The sequence below is a fragment of the Protopterus annectens genome, chromosome 5.part0 (assembly GCF_019279795.1).
Source record: "Protopterus annectens isolate FY-2018-M chromosome 5.part0, PAN1.0, whole genome shotgun sequence".
NCBI lineage: Eukaryota > Metazoa > Chordata > Ceratodontiformes > Protopteridae > Protopterus > Protopterus annectens.
The window spans coordinates 1,874,266,428-1,874,283,360 of record NC_056735.1 but is presented as its reverse complement, the minus strand read 5'-3'; the positions used below and the strand labels follow the sequence as shown (position 1 = coordinate 1,874,283,360).

Here is a 16,933-nt window from a genome sequence, read left to right as displayed (position 1 = left end):
CTGCTGCTGCCAACTGTCATGGAAGTGACACTGATTGAGGTGAGGGCCTTTTTGCCATGTGAATCTGCAGGTGTATTTTTAATTTAAAAAAAAATAGAAAACTTTATATTTACCCATTGCAGTTTCCCATCCTTATCCTAACCCAAACCTAGAACCTAAGTGACAGCACTTGCATGAAGAACCTGTTTCTTCATTGCCACTTTTTCTAGTAGTGACACTAACATGTGCAATATCCCATTAGTCCTAGTACCTGAATTAAATAAACTGATCTTTTAAAAATACTTCATACTAAAGTAAATAGTCCATCATTGCCTTTCACACTCAGGCTGCCAGTTCTAACACTCGTATTCATTTTATCATCAGGATTTGCAAAATTATTTCCCTCTCTGAACTAGAGGTATATTTTTTTTCTTTTAAAAACTGACTGCAAGGTACATTATAAACACTGTAGCAGTTTTCTATGTTTTTTCAGTATAGTTTAATTTTATGGGCATTTCAAAACATGAGGATAACAAAGTCATTTCTTATTATCCTTGACCTGGATTTTCAGCATGCCTTTTATATGGCCTCATCTCATGAAATGTGACACAATCATTGTTAGATTAGTGTGCGATTTCATGCCCTGACAATGAAATCACCCTTTAGGATGGTGTAGTACAGTGGTTCACGTTGTAGGTTGCAAGTGGTCCATGATTATTGGTAATTGCCCAACTTATGAACTTGTTTAATTTTGGGAATTTTTAATTTCAGTGTTTTTAGTTTGTCACTTTCAGCATGGCAGATGTGGCAGGAATTTCAAGGTTGCTTACATTTGACAAAAACTAATTGAAAATAGTGATGTCAACAGGCGACCACACATGCTGCAAGACATAACCGTGGGGCATGTATCAAAAAAACAAAGTTTTTCATAGATAGTACTTTGATACGCAAAATGTAATGTCATCCTTGTGACATCCCTGCTCTGTTCCAGTAATCAAGGAGCCTAAATCCTCACCACTGACACTGGTGAGGGACCTTCAGTAGGGACAGAAATAGATACACACAGTATTTCCAGATGTAGCTATCTGCACCAAGCACAATTTCCCTTAAGCGCATACAGGGAACATACTCAGTCCAGGGGCTGATTTCCCCCTCTCTCTCTACAGGCCCCCAATAAGACTCCCTACTGGCACAGCTGTAGAGTTGAGTCATCAGCCGAGTGTTCCAAGCCAAATCCTCCACCACCCTCTCTGTGAAGCCAGTGCTTTCTGTCCCTGCTCCAAGTAGCTGACGCACACACACTTTGAAATTTGATTTACACACACACACACACACACACACACACACACACACACACACACACACACACACATACTCCATTGGGAAAGGCTGGCACAGATTTACTAGCTTACTAGCTGTGCTACTTTTGCCCAGACTGTAAGGTAGTTACACTTTCACCATCCAGCTGCTGTAAGGCTCTTACAAGGGTACCCAATTATACTGAGTAAGATTAATACAAGTGGTACTGTTTGACCAATGCAGCAAGGCTTTCAGGAGAGGTGACAGTGTCACCAAATAAATACAAGTACTCTCAAAGTTTAAAATATTCTCTTAAAGACCAGCCAGCATGAAAAGTTTAAATATATTTAACAATAAGTAATAATAGAACGTGAAAATACTAAATATCTATTTAAAATAAACACCAGACTTTCAGTCACAGGGAATATTAAAAATAACACAGATGGGTAGATTCACACAGATCAAAAAACACTACATAACTAATCTCACTATATTTTCCTGACTGATCTAAAAAATTACTATTCCCTGGTTACTTACTAACGCAAGGCAAGATGATGTAGGTGAGTGATCCTTCTTTGTCAGATTTCAAAAACAGGCTGCTCTGAGGCTTCTGTCTCATCTAGTATAAAAACATAATTTCAGTGCTGGATTACAGAATGATATCACACACATTTGGTCATCTGACTTCTGGTTCTCACACTACCCCCTTTTACTAGAAACCGAACCAGAATTTACCACGTGTATGTTATCATACACACAGATAGAGCTTTGTTAAGATGTGTTATAGCATCTGGAAGATATAAAACCATTTAAAAAGCTTCTACCCTTGCAGTGTAGCAATTAGTTTACCGCTAAGAACAGTGCAGTAGGATTCCTAGTCCTGTTTTTCACAGACATTTTCTCTCTGGGTGTAATCAGAACTGTAAGATACAAGCTTTATGGCGTAAAGTGGGTAATTTAATTTCAGACTTTTTTTCAAAGTTAGCTGGACTGAGATTAACCTCTTCTCTCCACTATCCCCTGTTACAATAAATTAATTTCAACAGTTACAATACAGTCTGACATACAGGAGTATTTCTTTTCTGTCCAACAGGCGACCCGTTGTTGGTACATTTTTAACACAAGCAGCTTTGCAACATTTTCAACACAAACACCTGTACAAATCAGGTTGATATACAAATGACTTATAATTCTTTACAAAACTCCTGCTCGCTATGCTGGTATATGTTACACATCCACTGCCCTACCTGTCCTGTCATATCTGGCAATACCTCACATCATCACATCTCTTCCCCCTTTGAAGACTCAAGCTAGATTCTCAAGTGATCCTGGAGAAACATTGCTTGAGAGGAATGAGCCTGTCTGAGAATACATTAACCTATACCCTGTCTTGATAACCTATCTGCATTGGTATTGCTGATCTCACTACAGTGCTGCACTGCCATGTTATATGCCTGCAATCCTAGGCTTCACCTTAGTTATTTGGCATTTTGCTGGCTGGATCAATGTAGCAATAGATGCCATAGATCCCTCTCAGACTTCTCCTGCCACCTACTGCATATACTCAGCACAGAGGCCTCCCTATCATGATAAGGCTTCTGTGACACCTGTGCCCTGGGCCAGCAGTCAAGGAGTCTCAATCCTCACCACTAATGCCAGTGAGGGGTGTCTCACATGGGTGGAAAGGATAACAGATACACACAGTAAAGTGCAATTTACCTTAAGAGCGCACAAAGATCACAGGCAATCCGGGGCTGGTCACTCCCTTGCTCTCCAGGTCCCCAATAAGACTCCCCACTGGCACAGCTATAGGGTCCAGATCTCAGCCAGCTGGGCAAGCTAAAACTTCCAGCACCCTCTCTGTCCAACCAGTACTTTGTGTCCCTGCCCAAGTAGCTGACACACACACACTTTGAGATAAGAGTTTTATACAACCACACAGAGACTCCTGGGGAAGGCTGGCACAGGTTCTCCAGCTGTGCCCCTTTTACCCAGACTATACGGTAGAAATCACTGCCACCACCCAGCTAATAATTATCAGTTACCCAAAGGCCCTTAAAAGGGTGTCCAATTATTACTGGGCAATATTATTATCCAATTGGTAAGTGCGACTAAACAGTCAAGGCTTATTAGAGTGACTTGGTACAGGATCACTATATACTTGCAATGTACTCTAGAGCTTAAATTATCTCTACACAAAACAGCCACAGTTAAAAGGGTTTAAAATATTTAATAATAATTAAAAACACAAGACAATACCTTTTACTACACAGTGCTCATCAAGAGTTCAGAGATCACAGAGAAATACTTAAAATAATTCACTAGTACAGTTCTGACATCACAGAAACACACTTAGTCTAATCTTTCTAGTTTCTAGCTATTTCTAAGAAAAAACACAAGTCTAAGATAAACTTACATATAGAGCAAAGGCAGAGTGCTGATGAGTTGTATGGTCAAGACAAAAATACTTAATGCTCTCTGATTCTCTCTGTTTTTAAAATCACATTCCTGGTTCACATTACATTATTCTTCACATTTTCCTGGCATTCCCAGGCTAACAGGCTACATTCTTTAGTAAGCTCACACGAGGTCAGGAAGCAAAGCCATTAAGGACATTTATGCATGCAAATTCTGGCCATTACTCTGGCCTTAAAACAATAGCAAGAATTCCTTCATCTAGACTGGCTGGAGCCAACTTTTAAAGATCAAAGACAGTCATAAAATGCTTGACTTAGCTTCCTTACAGCAGAGTGCACTGTTGTTACATTGTTTTCCAGTTCCACATGTAACTCTATTTTTACCATTTAAGACAACAAGCCTGTGGCTTACATTAATATTTAAAAATGACAGAATTATCTATAAAATTCTATCTGGCTAGGCTGGCAGCCTTCACAGCTTCATTATGTTAACATCGTGCAATTTGTGCCCTTGTTTCCTGCTTGGCAGGTTTACCACTTAGTTAACTTCATTGATCTTCCTTACCACTTAGAAAGGTCCTTCCAAAACTGCCTGCAGCTTATTGTGTCTGACAGGAATGAGAACCATAACCTGCTGTCCCACAACATAATTTTGGGCTCGACCATTCCTGTCATACCAGACCTTTTCTGCTGCTGGGCTCCTTCCAAGTTCTCCTGGGTCAAGCCCACGAACCCCCTAAGCTTTGTCCTGAGGCCACAACAAATGCCCTGTGAGATTTACACTCGCCCTCTCACTCATCACAAATCAAATCTAAAGGCCCCCTCACACTATGCCCATATAGCAACTCCAAGGATTAAAAACCTGTGGATTTCTGTGGTATCTTTCTGTATGTAAACAGCAGATGGGCCAACTATTTGTCCCACTCTCTCTTATACTGGTCTGCAAATGCCCATAGCATGGTCTTTTAGTGTAGATTTTAACCTCTCCACAAGACCATTAGTCTGGGGGTGGTAAGGGTGGTCTTTAGGTGCTTCACCTCACAGTGGTCTCACAGATAAGCCAGCAGGTCTGACATGAAATCGGCACTCCTGTCAGTCAGTATTTCTCTCGGAAAACCTACACAGCTGAAAATCTCTAACAAAGCATTGGCCACCTTCTCTGGCTTGATGGAGGACAGAGACACTGACTCAGGATATGTAGTAGCATAATGTACTACCACCAGGATATACTTCTTCCCTGTGGAACTTGGGATACTCAGAGGCTCCACAGTATCCATAGCTACCCTCAGAAATGGCTCGTCAATCACAGGCAAATGCATCAAAGGAGTGTTGAACTTGTCACCTGCCTTGCCTACTTTTTGGCATTGCTCATAGGCTCTACAGTACCCTGTTACATCCCTTGCAATCCCAAGCCAATAACAGTTCTACATAATACGTCTCTTGGTATGCTTTATGCCCATATGACCTGCAAAAGGAATGTCATGAGCTGTGACTAGAACTGCCAGATTGTAGGCTGTTGGCACTACCAACTGCTGGATTACCTCCCGCTCTAGCCCTCCCTCAGGGGTCCACTGTCTGTACAGTAATCCTTTGTTCCAGCATACAGACTCCCCTTTCCTTTAAGAATCAGGTGCCCCCCCAGCTACCACCCTCAAGCCTCTTTGTGTAGGGTCTGAGAGCTGAGGCTGTCTCAACTCTACCTTTGTGACCCTTCCCAGCTTCCCTTCAACAGGAAGTCTGGTATCCTCTGACAGTAGTGTCTCACTGTCAGCCTGGGCGCTACCACTCACCTCTGCCCTTGCAGTCACTCTGTCCAAGGAAGCATCAATACCTACCAGCAGCTCTGGCTCACCTTCAGGCTCACTGCTACAGGGTAGGTCCCTCCCTGAAATAGCCACCTCACCAGCTCTGACTTCAGGTGTGGAGTCAGTCTGGGTCTCCTCCAGGCTACCAGACCATCATGCCCCTCTCCAAGCCTGACTGTGTGTAACTGCATGCACACAAGGTACTGTATTATCAAAACCATTGCCTGTCAGGACATCTGCAGGAATATCCTTTTCCACCCTCCCAGTCAAGGTGAACCCTGGCCAAAGGCATTTGAAATGGGGTCCCAGCTAAAGCTCTGACTGAAGTGGACTAACCAAGCAAGTACTCCTCCTCTTTAACCACTGCAGTGGTTAAATGGTTATGTCAGCGGCTGTGTCTCTCTTAGCAGTGACCTGTTTTTCACTCACTAAGATAGGATACAAACTCTGGTGATAGCTTGGTACCCCTGTTTTCTTCAGACAACTTACCACTGGCGTACTGTTATTCCCACTTGCTGGCACCCACACCTTTTGTTCCCCATCTTGCTTCCAAGGACATTTGTATGCAACATGGCCCACTGGCCACAATTCAAAGATCAAACACTTGATCCTAGCCGTGTACTTAAACTAGTGACTTCCCCTGTTACTGATGGACTCTGTTGGGGTGGATTAGGCTGCCCACCATGGGTTCCTTTATATCCATGTGCAGCACTAGGTATCCCCTTCTTTTGCAGTGATGCCCTGCTTGCTAAGTAGAGATACCTTTTTTCCCCATCTCATCTGCAGAGGTATACTTCGATCTGCCAACCAAATTCTCATGTCCTCAGTCAAAGTGCTAAATGCTTGTTCCCTCACCAAAAGGTCTGCCAGCCTTTCAGAAGTGGTGACCTGACATCCACTCACCCACCTATGAAAATAAGTGCTTAACTCAGCAGTATAATCACATACACTTTCATCTGCCTTAAGTCTATTCTCATGAAACTTTTTTTTCTGTAAGTTTCAGGTGCTAACTTAAAGCATTCCAATAAATATTATTTTATGTTATCATAGTTTAAACAGTCAGTATCAGTCAATTTAGAAAACCACAGTTGCAGCTTTACCTTTGAGTAAGGGTGTCAGGAACCGTACCAAGAGCCCTTGGTCAACATTATACTGTTTACAGACTCTTTCAAATGTATGAATTAAACTATCAAAATTATCACCCTCTGTAAACTGTGGAAGAAATTTACTGACCTTCATTGCTTCCAGGGTTTGGTTATATCCTTCCCCATTACCTCCATGACCCTGGCGAAGAGTCGACATCTCCTTTTCATGTTGACGCTGCTTCTCATTTTCTTCAGCCTCCAAATACCACAGTCTCTCTACTGATTCTAATTCCATCTGTTTCTCCTTTACTTCAGCATCCAAACACTGGAGTCTTTCTCTTGATTCTAATTCTAGGCGTTTGGCCCCCAGTTCAAGTCTTTTTAACTCCAGATGGATTTTTAAGTTCTCTGAGGAAAAGATGAACTGTCCTGTTTCTAAGGGCTGCAGATTCCCATCACCAGACTGGTTATCTTCCTGACTGTTGGTCTGAGCTGCGACTAAGACTGAAATAATTTCCTCTTTAGTCAGGTTGGCATGCACCAGTCCTTTGGCTTCACACACACACACCTTGGCCAACTCATTCTTTATCAGCTTGCCATAATCATCTGCTGACATCTTTGCCTGCTTTCCTTGACTAAACTAAACTAACAAAAAATAAGTAAAACTGTTGTGATATGAAACTCTGAATGTTTACCTTGTGGCTACTGAGAGGGCACACCTTTAGTGACAACTGCCTACAGGCTACAGAAGTTCAATTGATATCTACAACAGTGCTCACCAATATGTGACATCCCCACTCTTGGTCAGTAATCATGGTGCCTGAATCTTCACCACTGACACTGGAGAGGGACGTTCACTTGGAACAAAAATGGATACACCCAGTATTTCCAGATGCAGTTCTTTGCATCAAGCACAATTTCCGTTAAGAGCACACAGGGATCACACTCAGGCCAGGGTCTGGGTTTCTGTCTGTGTCTCCCCTCAGGTCCCCAGTGAAGTTCCCCACTGGCACAGATGCAGAGTTAAGTCATCAGCTGAGTGTCTAAGCCAGGTCTTCCACCACTCTCTGTGAATCCAGTGCTTCATGTCCCTGCTTCAAGTAGCTGACACACACACACTTTATAATTTGCTTTGCACACACACACACACCTGGGAAAGGCTGGCACAAGTTTACTAGCCCAGACTTCTGCCCAGACTATAAGGTAGCTACTGCCACCAGACACTCCCAGTCCATCTACTCTAAAGCTGTTACAAGGGTACCCAATTATACTGAGTGGAATTAATATTAATATGAATGGCAGTTTGACCAGTGCAGTAAGGCTTTCAGGAGTGGCCACAAAGTCACCAAACAGATGTGAGTACTCTCAAAGACATCATCTTTCCAATGGAAAAGGTAGAAAAAAGAGGCAAGGGGCAGGTGAAAAGGAAGAAATCAAAACTTAACGTGGAAGGATCGAAGAACATTACTGTAAGAACAAAGAAGAGAAAGACAGATGTTGACTACATGGCTCAAACTGTGAATTTACAATGCCAGCTGGATGAGAATTTAATACGCAATGAAAAACAGTGGAATTAATAAGACTTATCGTGCTAAAGATCTATCCTTCGTAACAATTGATAGAGCAGAAATGACTGTATTAGAAGCTGAAGATTCTTCAGAGATGGTCAGCAAAGATATTCTTGTAATTGGAGATTCAGTTATTAGAGGAATTGATACTTATATTTGCAGAGATGATAATGAGCATCGACTAGTGTTATGCTTGCTAGGAGCAAAAATAGAAGATGTGAAACAAGCCTTGGAATGCCTTAATGTAAGGCAGTTTGTTTGTGTCTTTCGGCTTTTCCCGGTTAGGGGTCGCCACAGCGAAACTCCGGTCCTCTAATGATTGGTAGTGGATTTTTACGTATCAGGTTACCAGCCCTGACGCACAACCTTCAACGAAGGCACACCCCATTCACGTATGCCTCCACACAGAAGACACTGTAGCTGAGAATCGAACGGGACAACGTCTTGCTATGAGGCGACAATGCTACCGCATCACCACCACCGCAAAATGTCCCTTAATGTATGTAAGGCAGTATGGATCTGTTTATATTCATGTTGGTACAAATGATGTCACCAACAAAGATTTTCTTACTGTTAGTCGGGAACTGACAGCCCTCCTAGATAGTATAGCTTGTACTGGTGTTAGGACATATTTTTCACAAATCACCTATAGAAAGGATAGTCAGGTCACTGTGAATGAAAATATTTTTTGGATAAACATCTACATGGAAAAAAATGTCCTGTTTTAAAAAAATGGAAATGTGTAGAGCATCCAAGCCTTCTTTTGGGCACACGTGTTCAGACAGGATGGTGTGCATTTGTCTAGATCAGGGAAGAGAATCTTTGCAGCAGATATTTTGCAATATTTGACCAACACTAGCCAGGATTTTTGCCAGGTCAAAAATGTAACAGTTCACAGACAGCAACATTTGATGCATCTCTGATGGTTGTTAATGCTAAGAGCATTAATAATGTTTTTTTTTTTTTTTTTACTAGAAAATTTGCCACGTTCCCACAAGATTGATGTTGTTATAGTTTGTGAAACATGGTTAAAGAACAATGACTGGAAACCAGTTCTGTCAGGGTATAAATGTTTTTACTGTAACAGACATTCTAACAAAAAATCAGGTGGAGGTGTTATGATAGGGATTAAAGATAGCTATGAGACTTGTAATTATTACATGTTCAATGATAACACCAATACTGTAGACTGTGTAACTGTGACAATAAAGACAACACTGGAACATATAACAATTGGAGTGTACAGACCACCAAAGTCAAGTGCAGATGACCTAGAGGAATTCATACATTTCTTACATGAAACACAGGAGGGAAGAATAATATTAGCTGGGGACTTACATTTACTAGAAATGCACTGGAATAATATTGATTCAACAACTTAAGTAAAGAAATCATTCACAGAGTATATTCAGGAACAACAAATGCTTCAGATTGTAAAAAATCTACCAGGGGATGGAATGTGCTGGATATTGTTTGTGTTCCCAAAGAAATTACCGTAACTTCAAGTCAAGTTTTACCACCATTGATGTGCAGTGATCATTGGGTAATAAAGGTTAATCTGCCAAACTGAAATCTAAGCCAGTGCACAGAAGGTCAATTACAGATTATAGGGAAGCAAAACAGTTGCTTTGTAAAACTAACTGGAATGAGGTGTTCAGTGGAAAAACTGCAGATGGAGTGTGGAAAGTTTTGAAAGAGAAATTGTTTATAGGTTCATAGGTAGGTACTAGGCTATTGGCCCAAGGGCCTAAGCAAGCCTAGCCAACAAGGATCCCTGGCTTACGCCACCCAGGAAAGTTATTTTCCTATGCCACTGTCGAGCAGAGACACAGAAGTGATCCCCGGGGTGTATTTCCTATTTCCCATCCACTCATCAAGATTTTTCTTGAAGAGTGCTAATGAAGAACATTGCTTAACATAGATGGGTAGCCTGTTCCAGAGTATGGGAAGTCTCTGGGATAGGAATCTATCCCTCCAGCATGTCCTGTTTATTGTGGTGACAAGGTTTAGGTCCCTAGAGCGTGTAGCTCGGAGGGATTGGGATTTCTTTAGGTATAGCATGTCCAACAGCTCTGGGTTTGACATAGCTTTATATGTTAGGCAGAGATCACCTCTGAGTAGGTGATATGCTACGGAGTAAAGCTGGAGTGTTTTGAGGAGGTTGCTTGAGTGCAAAAAGTAAAAAAAAATGTTTAACATCAGGATCTAGGCACGCAACATCAGGGGGGTATATTTACATAAGAACAAGATACCTGATTATGGTGAGAGACAAAAAATATAAGAAATGGAAGAGAGGTCGAACTACAACTTTGAAAACTGAAATAAACGAGCTGGACAAACAGATTAAGAACAGTGTTAGACAAGATCAAGAAAAACTTGAACAAAATTTATATAAAGATACTGAGCATAATAGGAAACCTTTTTATAGATGCATAAGATGTGGAAGGAGTAAAGATACACAAATGAATAAACTGTGTGCAGATTCTAAATTTTATTCTCAGACACAACAGAGTATAGATATATTTACAAAATCTTATGCAAAACAGTTTGTCTCCACAAAAGGGGTGGTAAGTTGTCCTAGTGACATTCAGGTAACCCCAGCTACTGGAATCAGATTATACTGAAAAAGAATTGTGCAAACTGGATCCAAACAAAGCACAGGGAGGAGTCGGAATAAGTAACAATGACCTGAGAACACTTAAGCAAGAACTTACACTGCCATTACATCTGTTATTCACTAGGTCATATAAATATGGGGAGACTCCTCAATATTGGAGACATGCACTTATTAAACCTGTCTTTAAGGGAAAGGGGAGTAGGACAAACCTAGAATCATATAGACCCTTAAGTCTACTTTCTTGTGGAAAAATAATGGAGAAGGTAATACTGGGTAAGTTATTGTCAGAACTGGATAGGTTGGGACTTGAAACCATATATCAGCATGCATATGTTGAAAATAGATCTATTACCACCTGTAACATGATGTTCTATAACAATATAATAACAGCTATGAATGAAAAAATTGTGCTGTGATGTGATTTTATATAGATTTCACTTCAGCATTTGACAGGGTCATGCACAAAGCACTGATCAATAAATTAGTGCAACTAGGCATTGCTGTACTGTTGATAAGGTGGATAGCTGCATGGCTTACAAATAGGACATGGCAAGTATCACACACCAACTGGAGAGGTGAAATCCTTAGTTACAATCAAGGTGTCCCACAGGGCTCTGCACTGCACTTGTTTAGGTTGTATCTTTCAGACCTTACTTTTTCATCTGAGGTGTTCTACAGTCTATATGCTGACGACCTGAAATTGGGTAAACTAATTACAAGTGTTACAGATAAGGCATGTGTGCAAAATAATTTGACTAAATTGACCATTTGGGCACTGGAGAATAATATGTTGATAAATACGTCAAAAACTAAGCATATGAGATTTGGAAGACATAAACTGAAAGGTGAATATTTAATACAGCACACAGTGATTGAAACTGTAGACTCATTTAAGGACCTGGGTATATGGGTAGATCCGGCTATGAGTTTTTCTAATCATATCAACCAATTGGCTAATGATAGTTATAGAAATATAGGTTGTATAAAAAGATTTATAAAGTCTAGGAAATCAGGCATAATGAAGTCATTGTTTGTTAGTTACATTAGACTCAAACTTGAGTATGGAATAACAATATGGAAACCCTATAGGAAAACAAGCATGAATAAACTGGAAAGAGTACAGCGAAAATATACTAAGGGCATCCATGGATATGAAAATCTAAGTTATTATGAAAGACTAAAATATCTGAACTTGTACAGTGTCTCTTACAGATATTTAAGAGGCGGTCTTATTTAGGTATATAGGGCATTTAGGGACAACTACCGCTGGGAATGTTTGGGGTTATCAAAAAGTACTAGAGAATCATCAGATAACCTATGTAGAAGATTCTATAGGAATGAGAAGTGTACTAATTGGTTCTCTGACAGAGTAGCTGATGGCTGGAGAGACTACCAAATTACATTAAAGGAAGTACTAGTTTAGATATTTTTAAGAACAGCCTGGACATTTATTATGGGAACAAGTGTTTTGGCATATTGGCAAGCAAGAAGGGCCTTAATGTCCATGCTTGAAACATTTGTATGTGTGTATGTAAAGGTTAAAATATTCTCTAAAGGACCATACACAGTGAAAAGTTTAAATATATTTAATAATAAATAATTATAGAACATGAAAATACTACATATCTATTTACAATAAACACCAGAGTTTCAGTCATATGAAATATTAAAAATAACACAGGTGGATGGGTTCGCACAGTTACAGAAAAACAATACTTAACTAATCTAATTATATGTTTCTGACTATTCCCTGGTCACTTACTAGAGCTAGGCAAGATGAAGTAGGTAAGTGAGCCTTCCATATCAGCTATGAGATTTCGTGCTATGAGATCCGGTCCGCTAATGACTGGCAGATTTTTATGGTGCCAAGTTGCCAGCCCGAAGCCCAACCTTCAGCAAAGGCACACCCATTCACGCATGCCTTTTGGAGGCCACTCGACCACGGGGAGGACATGCAGACTCCACACAGAAGGCACTCCAGCCGAGAATCGAACAGGAGAACCTCTTGCTGTGAGGCAACAACGCTACCATTGTACCGCTGCGGCTACAGTGCAGTACCCCAGGTAGCAAAGTGAAATAAAAATAAACAAACAGTCGGTCACTCATTTAAATAAATCAATCAGTCAGACAATAAATATATAAAATCTCTTCACTGGATATGACAGTATTACACAGTGCCAAAAATTAGCCTAATTTACTTAGGATGTTTTAGAACTACATTTTTATGTTGCCGGTATCTTTGCTGTATCTAGCAACTGTGATATTTAGTGCCTAGTGCAAGTGGACTCTCGACAGATGCATTGTAAATGGTAGAGGTAGGCAGTGAGTGAGATTTTCCTGGATGAGAGTGGCTTCTGGGCATACAAACTTTAACTGGTATGGTCGATTATTGGAAGGTATTTTTAAGAGTTTTCATCAGGTGTGATAATTTTTGAATTTAATTAAATGCAAATTACGTATTATTACTGTGTGCAATGTAAAAGAAGTATGATCTATATTAACATTTTTGGAATGTTTTGCTCCCTGTATGTGCTGACCAGCAGACCATCTCTGTCAACTTACAAATTTGTTCCCTATTACTTGGGTGAGTCAACTTAGAGTGGTCATCATCCATTAGGGTGGTTTGGTCTTTTCTGTATAGTCCTAAAACCTGTGTATACTCCTTCACATCATAGGAGTTGGCATGCAACAGGCCTTTATGATACATCTGTCAGAGCTGTCATAGTTTCACAGATTTCCAAAAGTGTTCCTCAGAATTTAAGAGCATGAAACAAAAAGTTATAAAGATATATACTTTAAGAAATGAAAGGTTTTTGCTCTGTAATCGAGAGGTCAGTGATCTTAAGTATAGAAGCTCACTCTCAGACCGTTATGTAGTACTGGAACAGGCTTAAAATGAGTAGATACCACATGAAACCTCTGGCAGATACTAGCTGTCTGCATCTTTGATCTCTTCTCTAAATGATGTACCCAAATGCCCATTTAATTTGAATTCAGTTGCATCTCATAACCTCACTTCTAAATTATTTTAAATTTTAGGTCACAAAAGCTCAGGGAAAAGAAATACTTGATTCTAGCTGGAAACCATATTTCTCCTTTCTCCAAAGCTGTGCAGGTTTGGAATTAAATAGTTTAAAACAGAGGTACAGTATGAGGTGGGGGTCAAGGGTTGCTTACCTGGCCTTTAGGAGTATTAAATTTGTTTATTACTTTTGTGTGCTTGACCTGTAGATGTGTCATGTATATAATTGTTCTATACTTGCAATTGTAGTGTAGCAGTTTAAATCAGTAAATCATGAATCCCTTTGCAGCTGATGCTTACTACTTACAATGTTGTTGCAGCTGGATACTGTTTAGATACATTTTTGTTTTTGGCATTGTTAGGACATGATATTAGATATGTAGTGGACTGCTTGTTGTTTTGGGATTCATGTTCAGGCTTTATTTTGTGTGTGTGTTACGATTTTGACTGTTTTTTATTATGTGATCACTAGTATATGCCAAATTTGCTACTTACAAGAGTAGCTTATTTTCAAGTATGTTGAAAATGAAATTTGAACTGTATCCCACCTGCCGTATATTTTAACTGTGGAAATCAAAGTTGATAAATAAGTAAACATTTGATCATGTTAATGCATGTTGTTCCCTATGTTTGTATTTCATTTGTAGAAAAATTGAGCTAACAGAATTTTAAAAAATAAATCTAAGCAAAATATTCCAGGTTGTGTCACTTCTGCCTGTAACACAGAACTAGTTAAATGCCCTGTTCATTTAAGTGCACATTTTTTTGTATAATCCATCATTTGTGATATTAAGGCAAGTTAATTATATGTACGTGTTTAATATGCTTCATCAAAACAGCAAGTGATATCATTCAAAGTGTTGCATCACCCTTCTTCCAGAGGCACCACTGACTTTTTTATCTTTGCTTGATGGTTTATCTTTAAATTGCTGTGCTGTTTGGAATTCGGTGTGCCTTATTTTTCTCTTCAGTTATGAGTAATCCTTAGTGTTATGAGCTTATTAAGGGATGTGTTAAATATCTGCATTTGAAGGTGTAAACTGTGCCAGATGCATGCTGATTAATGACGTTTATGCCCACAGGAGCTAACCAAGAGGGAAGTGGAATATGTTGCTCTGTCCAGAGACACAACTGAAACAGACCTCAAGCAGAGGCGAGAGATCCGAGCAGGCACTGCTTTTTATATCGATCAGGCAAGTTGATATCTTGGTTGACTTTAATGTTCCCAGCCATTACAGATGAAATTGCTTCCTAAAAATAAACCATACTGCATGGGGAAAGGTGCTAATTGGATTGCACAGAACTTGTTAAATGTGCCATTCTCTTCAGTTCTGTCTGTACTAGTCAGTCCCTGGATATTTCTAAAAATGGCACAAGTGTGCTAATTGGAAAAGCTCACTTGCATACTTCTCCACCTGTCCTACATTACTACAAATATCTCCCTTAGAAGTCTTTCCTCCATTATCTGTACCACATAGAAAGGTGCTTTTCTAGCAATTAACTTGCTCAAAGTCAGATAGTGTTGTACTAAATGCCAGTTTGCTGTATAATTTAAACAGGATTAAAGTGTCCAAGTAAACGTACTAATTTCTGAGGTTATGTTTTGTTGCTGATGTGACTGTTTTTTAGTGACATCTTTCTGCAATATGCAGTGATAGAAAAGAGTGATCCTTTGGTTCAAAACTGTTACTGGAGAAACAGCTATGCAGTGTGCAGTTTCTTCTTTGATTGGCACCCTCCTTGTGTTTGTTTTGCAGCTTTATCCAAGAATGTTTTTGATGTTACAATGAGCTCCATATAGGTGTCTTGGAAATACAGTACTAAAGTTACATAACCTGAAAACCTGCTGTGAACAAAACAGTGTATAAAAATAGAAAAAGGACTCTCTCTCGATTTTCCGTTTTGTATTATATTGTTTGGTTTTGAGTGTCCTCTGCAGTACTTACCTTTTGGGATTTTCTCATCTAATATCACCTTCTGAGCACATTTCTAACACATGTAGTTCCTCTGCTTAGTGGCACTTGTGTAAATCTTAACATCAGGTACCAGACTAGGGCAAGTTGTGCTGCAAGTTTGCGCCTCCAGTTCTTTTGTGCTATTTGATGCTTTCTGTGAATACTAAATTGTATAAACCTTTAAAGTGATCCCACAGCTGAAAGATCACAAACTAAGATGCACACCTGCGCTGCTTATACTGTCACCAAAGTGCAGGTGATACGAAACATTGTCATAAGTGCCACCTTTTCTGTCTTTTGACCCAAAAAGATGTTAAGAAAAGGGTGAGGCTTTCACTTCACTCAAAAGTGACAACTCTGAAAGGCAGTCAGTGAAAGGATGGGTAAGAGAGCTTCATGACTAACTCCAAGCCATTGTCTGCCAGGCAGAGTAAGTAAAGGAATCAGAAGGCTAGGCATTGGTCAAAACCACCTTGTGATGCAGGGTACATCCAGTAGTTCACCTGAATTTAGTCCTGGGCCACAGACACTCCCTTAACATGCATAAGATCAACCCTTATATTCATCTTCAGCTAATGCTAAGAAGCACAGAAGAGCTACAACTCCAAATGCAAATTTTGGGTGCCTCCTAGAATATCAGCAGTAAATTTCCTGCTTTGGGACACCTAGGGCTTGACTACACCTGGCCATCTTATGCAGAAAAATCCCCTGAGTTTCCTACTGAAAGCTCAGTTGTTAAACTTGGGATCAGAGAGTCTGTTTCTTTGCTTCAAAAAGTCAACAAATTGAGTTGAGAAGACTCCAATTTCTCCCTCTGCAAAAGCTGTACCACAAGGATTGCCAGAATATGGTCGTGTGTTAACTTTTGTCAACTCTGTTGGTACAGAGGGATAAACCCATGATGGCTATTCAGGTGACACAATTTTGATTAACAGTTTAGATATGTGTTGGAGCTGGAGTGGAGGGGGAAGGGAATGACAAACCTGCCTGCCTCCTTTCCCAGCAGGGCCGGATGTGTGTGGCATGCTGTTTTTAGGTGGAGCAGACTGTTAACTGCAGAGTAGAGACCAGAACTCAGAATAATCACTAAACTGGGTGTGGGGGATAGCCTGGGATTTGTAGTTGTCCTAGGGTCCTGGATGAGTGCATTCTCAAAGGTCTCACTTCATTACCACCCACCTTGCAA

General features: G+C 40.1%; 1 protein-coding gene across 1 annotated transcript in view; it reads left to right on the top strand.

The window, feature by feature from the left end:
- Window positions 1-16,933, top strand: part of VWA8 (von Willebrand factor A domain containing 8) — a 3,458,065-nt gene that overhangs the window by 334,260 nt on the left and 3,106,872 nt on the right. The window contains exon 4 of the mRNA XM_044071701.1: window positions 14,875-14,985. Within this exon, the coding sequence (XP_043927636.1) occupies window positions 14,875-14,985 (111 nt within the window). The remainder of the gene's footprint in view (window positions 1-14,874; window positions 14,986-16,933) is intronic.